The sequence below is a fragment of the Acanthopagrus latus genome, chromosome 21 (assembly GCF_904848185.1).
Source record: "Acanthopagrus latus isolate v.2019 chromosome 21, fAcaLat1.1, whole genome shotgun sequence".
In the NCBI taxonomy this organism is placed as follows: domain Eukaryota; kingdom Metazoa; phylum Chordata; class Actinopteri; order Spariformes; family Sparidae; genus Acanthopagrus; species Acanthopagrus latus.
The window spans coordinates 23189516-23200390 of record NC_051059.1 but is presented as its reverse complement, the minus strand read 5'-3'; the positions used below and the strand labels follow the sequence as shown (position 1 = coordinate 23200390).

The 10875-nt window shown below is 40.3% G+C and overlaps 1 protein-coding gene across 1 annotated transcript; it reads left to right on the top strand.

Moving 5' to 3' along the window:
- Positions 1 to 4237: 4237 nt before the first annotated feature.
- Positions 4238 to 8675, top strand: metap1d (methionyl aminopeptidase type 1D (mitochondrial)). The gene is made up of 10 exons (XM_037082709.1): positions 4238 to 4310; positions 5293 to 5453; positions 5779 to 5928; positions 6019 to 6167; positions 6666 to 6708; positions 6821 to 6984; positions 7065 to 7162; positions 7723 to 7770; positions 7856 to 7934; positions 8084 to 8675. The coding sequence occupies exons 1-10, from the start codon at positions 4271 to 4273 to the stop codon at positions 8166 to 8168; spliced, it is 1017 nt and encodes a 338-aa protein (XP_036938604.1). The 5' UTR covers positions 4238 to 4270; the 3' UTR covers positions 8169 to 8675.
- Positions 8676 to 10875: the final 2200 nt, after the last annotated feature.

Below are 10875 nucleotides of genomic sequence, written 5' to 3'. Positions count from 1 at the left end.
CGAGCAGCCCTTCAAAACAAAAGGCCAACATAAAAAATATAAGCGATAATAATAGCGATAACAAGTTTAATTCAGTCCCGTTTATTTCATTGAATCATCAATCATCAATTACAAGAGTGTAATAATGAGGTTATGATGTGATGAAGGAACACTGTATCCTATTCCCCATACGTAACGCGCGCGCGCGCACACACACACACACACACACACACACACACACACACACACACACAGGAAATACATGTCGTTAGTTTAAGAATAAGCACCTAAACCTCTGCATGAGAGTAACACACCATTCTACAAAATAAAAGCACTGCACCATCGCCTACATCATCTGTTAGATGCAGAGGCGTAACCAAAGGGGGGGAGTGGTTGCCGCGGGCCACCCCTGGAGTCTGATTGGCCACCTTAACTGCCACCGATTAATCGTGAACTGTGATTGGCTCCCTGCGTCATCAGAGGCGGGACTAAGTTTAAGCCAACCGGTTTGACTGTCCTTGATGAAACATCTATAAAACAGCACAGGAACAGGTCAATTTAGCTGTTATTAATGCCCAGGGTAACCCAGACAGCATTGCAAGAGATTATTTATTTATTTATCTATTTATTTATTCTAATTTTGTTGGTACTTGATACTGTGTTTCCTTGGTATCTAGCCACATCTGAAAGAAAAACATGTTTGTCAGTATATTCCATTAACAAGAACTGACATGCCTCATAATGAGTAGGAGTGGTGGAAGCAGAAAAGGTAAAACAAATGTTTGAGCGTGCTTGTACTTACCAGCACTGTGAAAATCAATGACCCACTTTCACCACCCTCACCGAAGAGGTCTGGAGACACAACAAGCTAGATGTATAGTAAATATACTCATTGTGCAGTAAAATGGCTCCTGAGTGTGTTTTTACTGCTGCAATAATATGTCGGCTGCATATTACGGCTGAAGATGTTTAAAATCGTGCTTATTCTTACCACTTTTCATACTGTTAGCTGGTTTAATTTACAGCTGTCATGTTCTACAAGGTCATCATACGTTTTAGTTTGAACCGGGTAACTAAAAAGTATTTTCAAAAGCTCAGAAAAATCATCCTGTTTTCAACTGTGTGAAGAAGCATTTTCCAGCAGATCCAAGATGTTTTTTTAAATAGTTAAGCTCGCCTAAGCAACAGGATATTTCTCTCATCTCATAAAAGGAGCAATTTAATCCTTCAGTTTAAGACTTTTGCATATACGTAGTTTTCACTACACCGGAGGGAGCTGAGAATTATAACCTGAAAAGTACCCACTAATTTAAGATGTCAGGCAAATGTAGTAGCACAATATGGGAGATGAGCATAAATTTGGTATAGAAATAGAAATACTCATTTAGCGCTTGAGTAAAATTGACTTAGTAAGATTCCACAGATGCATCAGGGCATGTTTACTTTAATCCTACTAAGATTTGCTCTAGGCATCGAAAACAAGGGGCAGTTGAATCTGAATCTGAAAACATGGACTGAAGTGAAAGTGCACATTCAATCGAAACAGGATCCCAGAGATAGAAACTACTGAGCGTTTAGATGACATTCTTCCACAAGCCGAGTAAAGCAAACATTCCTCTGCTTGGACAAGTAAGTGAGCCAGGACCAGTAATTATAGTACAATACAAACTTAGGGGTGAGCAATGTGGCCTGAAAATTACATTGCAATATTTCTATTTTTCTTCTATTTTTAAATCTCCTTAAAAGAGCTTCATTAATGCTACAACTAGGAAACTGAAGACAGCATCTCTGTTGGAACAACATTGGTGACAATTGGTTCTTTCACAAAATATTAACACAATTACTTTGTCGATAAATAATTATCAATGAAGTAGATATAAAGTGGGTAAACACAAGTATTAGAACAAGTAGAGCAGTCTGGTAAATGGTCTAGACAATATATAGTCTCATATCATGATAAGATATGATATCTTTACATTGCCCAGCCCTAAAATATCTGTTAGGGTTATTACACATTAATGTGAAAAGGCCCTTTTTCATGTGATGGTAAAAAAGCGCAGGTGTAAGTAATACTGTTAAAGATGGACAAACTTTGTTTTGCTGCTGCTGTTTCAGCGTCCTTTTATTGTTCATGAAAACTCACTGTCACACTCACTTGCATGTTTTTTTTGTGGTACTTTAAAAGCTCTTATTAATGTTATAATCCGTATATGTGGTTTTACCATTACAGTGAGTCAACATGTCAGCTGTTTTTGTCAACTGACACTTCTTTTTTTTTGTTCATCTGAGCTCTGTCTCTCACTCTATACTGGCTTTGTTCCGACCAGCACATCCAGTAGGCGTTCCGATTGTTTATTTTTGTGCTGAGAAATGTTTTCACTTTTTGTCTGTTGAAACGGGCGATAGCTTATCTCACTGACCTTGGTGAGGTGTCTATATGAGATACCACCAGTGTTTGTTGTCACTGATAAGGCAGTGACCTATTACAGCACCGCCACTACCTGCACTACAGCACAGCACCAGCGATGGCCTGTGTTGTGTACATTTGTTTAGCAGTTGCAGTTTGAGGTAATGTCCTGTTTGTGTTCAGTGGTAATTATGGTTTCAGCGGGCTGGGGTTAAAATTCCTCCACCTGCACCAGGCTTAAAAGTTACTTGAAGACTTTTCACCTCTCAAGCTTCTTCAGCTTTAACTAATTGGAGGGAAGACGCAGGCTTTAAACCCTGCAGGAATGTCCATACACAATCGTTAAGGACACATGTGAGCTCTGAGTTTTGTTAGGGCCAGTTGCTGGTTGTTGACCCAACTTTCCTGCATGCAGGATTTTACAGGTAGGTGAGCCCAGATGCGAATGGCTGTTAAGCTGTGTGGGGAGAGACCGCTTTACTGTGTTGCAGGAGGGTGACAAGTCTGAGGTGAAGTTAGTTTTGGGTTGAATATTGGACGGACATTCTTTACGGGGAGCTCTTACTCAGTTTCAGGTCAGGCCTTTAGGTCAGGCGACAAGGAGGAGCTGAAGGCTGTGCAGAAGGAGCTGAGGAAGAAGATCTGAGAGGAGAAGAACAGCTACAGGAGGAAGATGGAGGACCAGCTGCAGAAGAGCAGCGTCAGTCTAGAAAATCCTTAAAGGTCAGAAGAAACCAGACTCTCAGGCTGCCGGGGATCAGACGTAAATGAACGACTTGAACCTATTCTTCGATTGGTCCGACCAGACACCCACCCCTCCCCCAGCCGAGTCATCTCTGCTGGCTCCCACCACCTCTTCTACCTCCACCGTTTACTGCCCCATTAACACCTATACCTACCTTTTCACTGCATTCCGCTTGCAGACACTCCCCGCTGACCCCCCCTGACATTCCACCACCTCCTCCACCCGACACTCAGCCCCCCTGCTCCAATCTGCCCCTCTCCACAATCTGATGAAGATGAAGGCAAACAAGGTTACGTGTCCAGGCGGGGTCAGCTCCAGGCTCCTTAAGTCCGGTACAGACCAGCTGTGCAGGATTGTGAAATTCCCCTTCAGCGTGAGCCAGGAAGGCCAAAGATGAAAAAGGTGTTGGAGTTCCACAGGCACAGACAACCTTGATACATTACTAATACACCCAAAGTGTGTGAAGAGGAGGTATCGCAGGTCCTTCCTTCCTGCTGCTGTTTCTGCTGTCAACCAGCACTGCTCCCAGTAGACCTCACTTGTACACTGTGCAATAAAAACTCTACGCATAACTCACATTTCTCAATTTGGTTTGCACTAACTTGGATATGTTCATACCCATATTTATTATTTATTACTAAAATGTGCTGCCACACTGTTTATATTTTACGTATTATTTATATATGAAGATATTGAAAATAATGGCCAGTGTTTTCATTCCAAAAATTGTGATTTTTCTTTAAAATATTCACTAGCAATAGAAATTCCAGTAAAATCCAATAAAAACAGATGTGTCTCTCATTCTACCAGTATAACAAGACATTTAGGCATTGCTCTGAAATATTCATATATGAGATGGGATGTTTGAAAACAATAATATACAAGTAAAGGAAGACATGCAGCACCTTCGTAGGGAGATAATCTATCATTTATTAAAATGTTAGTGCGAAAAAAAAAAACATACCATACTGTTTTCATTGTTTAGTTTTTATTAGATAACAATCTAATTATTAGATTAGATAATCTGTTAGATCACTAAAATCTGCCTCATTCTTAGTTTTTCTCCATTAAACTTTTTTTTGTTTTGTTTTCGTGCGTCACGTGACTCGCGCACCACGTGACCACCAGTTAAAAAAAACATGGCGGCCCCCTGTTCTGCAGGACGCGCTACAAGATCAGGTACTGAGCTCAGACACTGTCCGGGACCCGAGGAGCTCCGGGGCACTGGTGACTTATTTGACCGCTGGCTTTAGTTACGAACAGAATACCCGACTCGTTAAACAAACACATTAAAACACGACGTGACTGTTTGTTTGTAGATGTGTGCCGTGTTTGCTAGCTGGTGTTAGCTTGCTACTTAGCCTTACCTAACAGTTAACTTTGTTGTAATGTCAAGCGAGGCTGGGCTCGTTTATCGACTTCATTCACATCCAACAGTGGCGAGTCTAACTGACCTCATTACTGGAGTGGATCAGGTGTCGATGGACAGACAAACAAACACTCAGTCAGTGTGTTATCAGCTTTAGCGAGTTGTGCTGAAGCTAAAAAATGCACTTAAATAGAATTAAAGCTTTAATTCTAGTGTATTTCAACACTACTACCACCAGTGTCGTGCAAGTTACTTTCAAAATGAAGTTTATTGCATATTACAAGTTACCTTCAATTTAAAGTAGCGTATTACGGTACAATATCACTGTCTGTGGAGAGTAATATATTTTTTAGTGCACTATTTGTCTAGTTATTCTCATCAAAATGCCCAAATTACCTATAAAGAACAATTGAATAGCCTAGATCTTTTGTAAGTGTGAGTGTATGAATGGATATGGACACAGTGATGAACAGGCAGACAAAGGCTCAAAGTCTGATATATTATGCGAAAGGAGTAAACATTTTTAACTGTAGGCTTAGTCTTAGTTTATCTTAATATACTGTGTAAATAAAAACACGAGATGATATATCGATATCACAATATTTGTACTGCTTAATATGGGTATCAGCCCCAAAATCCATTATCAGACGGGCCTTATTAACCTTGACATGAAAAAAAAACAACTTTAAAACCTGATCTGTGAACATTTCTTACCGAGTCACACAGATTTTATACTCTCAGTGGAAATGATGATTGCTTAACAGTTATCAATGTTGCTCTCTTTTCCTCCAGGACTGGGTGTTATCCTGCAGAGACTTTGTTGTCTAAGGAACTTCGGACCCCCCACAGCTCTTCTGTGTCAGCAGCATCGACGCTTCTTCTGGAGGAAGTGGAAAAGTTCTCACAATGTGGTTCGCCCGGCTACTGTTAGGCCTGCCTATGCAGTACCCAAGGTAATGAGCCTTGTATTCCCATAATGCCACAGTCCTACGCAATATTCTGATTGGATAAAGAAAAATAGAAGTCACATTCATTGATGACTTATAGCTGGAGGTTTTACCTTCTTTTATCGTTGGTTAACTGTAATATTTGCTATGCAAGAACCCTGATATGATAATAGCCTTCTTAAAATGGAGGATTACTGTATACACTTTATTTACCAGCTCTTATCAGGCAAGTCAGCTCCTACACAGCATGATTTTTACTGTTGCTGTTTGGTCTCTTACTCCTTGGTACAACAATATGATCCACCTTCTGTATCCTGTCCCCTGTCTGTAGCACATTGTGCGGCCTGACTACGTAGACACTAGACTGGTCCCAGAATGGCCCGACTACATAGAAATAAAAGGTCAAGAGCAGATCGAAGGCCTTGCCAGAGCATGTCAGCTGGCCAGACATGTTCTTCTGCTAGCTGGAAGCAGTCTGAAGGTAAGCACCCACTCACGACAAGTAATGTGTGTGTGTCTATACCGTGAAAAAAACAACGTAACAATTATATATGACCTCTGTCTCTTCCAGGTTGGTATGACTACAGATGAAATAGACTTTATCGTGCACCAGGAGACAATCAAGCACAACGCCTACCCATCCCCTCTCAGATACGGAGGATTCCCCAAGTCAGTCTGCACATCTGTGAACAACGTGGTCTGTCACGGCATACCTGACAGGTAAACAGGCAGGATGTCGATTCACAGCATTTAGATCACACTTTTATTACTCCTGATGAGAGGAATGATGCTGGGCTTTGTACAAAGCTAAAGAAATCTATACATATAGTGACACCTAGTTTTCACAGTGGGAACTGCACTTTAATGTCAACATTTTTTTTTTTGAGAAGCTACCAGAGGGAAAATAAACACAGTCAAAAGTAAATCCCCTTTAATAACATTTAAATTAATGGTTGTAACTGAAAATCTATAAGTATTAGGACTTTTTATGGGCATTTTGAACAATGAAGTATGAAAATCTGTGTCTCTGTCATTTCAGAACTCATTGATAGTGTTTCTTGTTCTTCAATAAATGTACAATATGTGGACATATACTGTGTTTTTCAAAGGTGGGGTGCTATGAGGGCGTCCAGTATGAATTGTATTGTAAAGTATTGTAGTAAAAACATTAAATAATCTTATAAATATATGGGAATCATTATTTTTTTTGTCCTGCAGTCGACAGCTCCTAGACGGTGATATCATCAACATCGACGTCACTGTGAGTCGATGCCTTAACAGACGCAGTCAAACAAACCTAAAGATATTGCTGCAAATGTGTTCAGTCAGAGCAACGTTGCTCTCATCACTGACCTCTTGCCTGTCCCTCATAGGTGTATTTGGACGGTTACCATGGTGACACCTCAGAAACCTTCTTGATTGGCGAGGTGGATGAGGTTGGCCGGCGGCTGGTGGAAACCGCCAGGCGATGCAGAGACGAGGCCATCGCCGCCTGCAAGCCGGGCGCACAGCTCTGTGTTATAGGAAATACTATCAGGTACACACACATTGAATGCATACGCGTACCGTATAGTCACAGCCTTTTTCTAAATAATGTCTTTTGTGTCCTGTTGGCAGTGAAATAGCCCATGCCAGTGGCTTCCAAGTGTGCCCTTATTTCATCGGACACGGAATAGGATCCTACTTTCACTGCTACCCTGAGATCTGGCACCACGGTAGGTTTGAGTCTGGCGAACATCTGCGTGAGAGTCTGAGACCAAGACTTCAACACTAAAACCTACTTTTATGTTTCTCTCATGTGTTCTTGTGCCTTTATACGTGATCATCAGGGTTCCCTGTTCCCTTTTTTGAGTCTGACTTAAATTGTTTTCTCTGCCGTGCTTAATAAGGAAAGATTTTGCCTGGATAAGATCATTTTTCTAATTGTTTGTTATTGTAATACTAATTTTTGTCCACAAGAGGCTAAACGCAACACTGCCCCATGTTCTAAATAGGAATTATAACATTCATATTTTCTTATAGGAACTTTTAAGTCCTCCATGGTACATATACTGTATGTTAGCATGTTATGTTAAATCATTCATGTCGTTCTTTTGGCTAGGAATGTATTTTAATCGTGGCTGCATCACCAGATTATTTTTTTGACTTGCCACTGTGGGCTTCTGTGATACTCCTGTCAGGGTTATTGTTATTTTATGAGACAAGGGTACAAAAAACATGCCCATGAGGCCATTTTTATTGTTAATAACAGTTTTTTTTCCTCTTTTATTTGTAGCTAATGACAATGACATGACCATGGATGAAGGGATGTCTTTCACAATAGGTGAGTTACCTTTTACAATTTTCAAATGCACTTTTAAGATGTCAGTGTTTTGAGCATCAGTCTGATATTGTCTGTTGATCTGTAGAGCCCATACTGATGGAGGGATCTGTAGAGTTTAAAATACTGAAGGACAAGTGGACCGCAGTGTCTGCAGATGATAAAAGGTATGTGGAGGACAACCAAAAATATCTTTCCTGTGTGTTTGTAGCTGTTATTGTAGTAAAACCCTTTTTCCCTGCATGCGGCTCCTGGAATACTGAATTATTCCTTTAAAATCCTCCTTTTTATTTTATTTTAATTTACATGAATGCAGGTCGGCTCAGTTTGAACACACGGTCGTCATCACATCTGACGGAGTGGAAATTCTCACTACACTGCCAGAAGAGGGCAACGTGTGACTTCAGCTACTTTTCTGTGATAATAAAACACTTTCAAAGGAACCTGAGCGGTGGTACCATTTTAAAAGAGTGTGCCTTGTCTAACTTTAAAGTGTATAAAAGGAATTTTACCTTTTTTTTTACTTTAGATTATTAAGTAGGGATTTCACGTACATTATCTACCTGTTGACTTTAGTCAGCTGTGACTAAGGTTTGTTTTTTTTCTTTCACTCTTGACTGAAAAAAAAGTGGCTGCTGGCTCATCTTCCTATAAGTTGAGATATATGCGGGTCTCCGAGTTCTTTTCTTAGCACTTCAGCAACTGACAAGTGTAGCTAAGCTTTTTTTTTTAAGATTTGTGCAATCCTCTCTGCCAGTCTGATAGTTCAACAGAGCCCATGTGACTATTTTTTTTTCTAATGTTGAATAGGAGTAGCACGAGCAGGCTCTTAGCCTTAGACTCGCCACCAGCCAAACACTGTAAAATGTCTCGACTATTTAATAAAATCACAAAACTTTTACCATAAACATATTGTGTGTATATTCATTTAACTGTTCCAAACATTTTCTCTAATATTCATATTTACTTCACCATCTAAATGCTGTTTCTAAGTCTTCTGTACACTGCAACGTAAACATCTCAGTTAGTGTTTTACAGAAATCTTTTTCATTGTCAGACTCCCAGAATCCCAGAAATATTACAGAGGATGTGACCTCAGTGTCCTTAGCTTAGCTCAATAGTTCGTGTTCAAGAGATATTGTCCACCCTAGATTAGATATTGCATCAGTACTGTTTGTGAAAATCTCATGGGAGGGTGAGTAGTTGTCATAGTCAAGTATAGCCAGTAGATGGCAGTACGCACTTTAGTAAATTGTACTTGGAACATTTTGCAGCCAGCACAGGCCTCTCATGTACAATTATACACTCAGAAGACTTTAAAAAAACAAACAAATACAGCATCTCAGTTTTTGTCAGCCGGTGTCATTATGTTGAAGTCAGCAGTGTTAGATTAATCACAATTAAGTGTCACTAATGAAATGATTTACTGGCAGGCTCACTTTCATTCATCATCGTATTGATAAATATTATTATATCAAGTGATTTTCAGAGGGGGATTTCAGAGAATCATCAAACTTAATTTCCAAAGTACAAAAGATTGATCGAACATGTTCAAGTTAGAAATCTGGATGAAAGTGCTGCTTGTGGGTTTTGTAAATTCCAGACATAGCAACACCCTTGAGTGCTATCGTTTGTCTACAGGTTGATTAAATAAAGAAATTGAGAGGTCAAATATCACACGGGGCTCTTTCTCTATTGACTTCATCTAATTAAAACCTGCCATGAATCTTTTTTTTCTCTCATGACCTCTCACTGTGATTAGAGCACAAATGACAGGTTTGTTAAGTTTGGATTGCAGCGTGCAGCATGTGAGTGATTAAAAAGCTTAAGTCTGTAATGAGTCTGTCCGTCCACGGATCACTTTAAAATTAGATGTTTTTTTCTTGATGATACTTCTTAACGCCACTCCAACTGAGGAGAGCACGCCGAAGCGAAGGATGTGCGAACAAAAACAGGAGGAGAAATTGGATTCCAGCCCACTGGGTGTGTTTTCACTTCCTGCCAATGTACTCTTGAGCATGTGTGTGTGTGTGTGTGTGTGTGTGTGTGTGTGTGTGTGTGTGTGTGTGTGTGTGTGTGTTGCTGTGCTCATGCCAGTGCCAGTTTGTGGGTGGGGCAGGATTCATAGGAGTAAGGTGGGTCTGCTTATCAGTAGTCTGGTCATGTTCAGCCAGGAAATGATTCACATATTATAATCTGATCTGATGCAATATAAACGATGATGACGATGATGATTGCATGAACATTTTTTATTGACCCTGAAGGAAAAAAATCAGAATTTAAAGCCCTAAAGACAGACGTCCTGATGTATTGTACTGTATGGCACATTCTTAGGTTATCTGTCGAAGCAGTGCAGTTGGTTGTTGGGACAGGGTGTGTTGTGTGGCTGAAGGAGTGCGAGCTTCCAGTAAACCAGGACAGGCGTCACATAAACAAGTCTTAATGACCTCCCGCCAGCGTACGATTCATTACATTTAATAAGGAATGAAAAAGGAGAGAAGAGGTTTGACAGCAAGAATGAGAGAAAGTGAGGCAGAGAGCAGAAGGTAGATGTTACGGGGGGAGCAGAGGTGGGTTAAGAGGCAATTATTTGGGGAGGAGCAGGGAGTGGCAGGGTGAGGTGTTGGATCGTGGTCATGAATTCTCTCCTCTGCCTATAATTCTTTTCCTGCATGTTGGGACTCATTCCTGCGCTCTCCTCTCGCTCTGCGGATCTCCTGTGGAGCCTCGCCTGTTTGTGTTGAGGAATCTCTTTGGTGTTAAACCTTGAAATGATAAAAAATATTCTACTGTTGTAAAACTGAGACCTCGTTGGTTGTTATCGCCTTGACCAGCAAGGCAGATTATTAGATTAACAGTGTCATCATCTGACAAAAGTTAATTTGAAGATGACTTGCAAAAACTGGAACAACGTTCAGTAACCACAGTATGAACATCTGCAGAAGTAATTATCCAAAACTCAACTAATATATCACGACTGTATATTTAACTGTTGTGACTTTTACGGCAACATGTTGAATTTAAACTGCCCAGAGCCAAAAGCACAGCATTTTCCCTAAAAGCCATTCTCTAAAAGTCTGCGATGGTCGTCTATCACTATGCATATTT

Coding starts and splice junctions, on each gene's coding strand:
- metap1d (XM_037082709.1), top strand. CDS start 4,271: ATGGCGGCCCCCTGTTCTGCAGGACGCGCTACAAGATCAG. Junction 6,168..6,665: donor TGTCACGGCATACCTGACAG/GTAAACAGGCAG, acceptor TTTGTCCTGCAG/TCGACAGCTCCTAGACGGTG. Junction 7,771..7,855: donor AGGGATGTCTTTCACAATAG/GTGAGTTACCTT, acceptor GTTGATCTGTAG/AGCCCATACTGATGGAGGGA.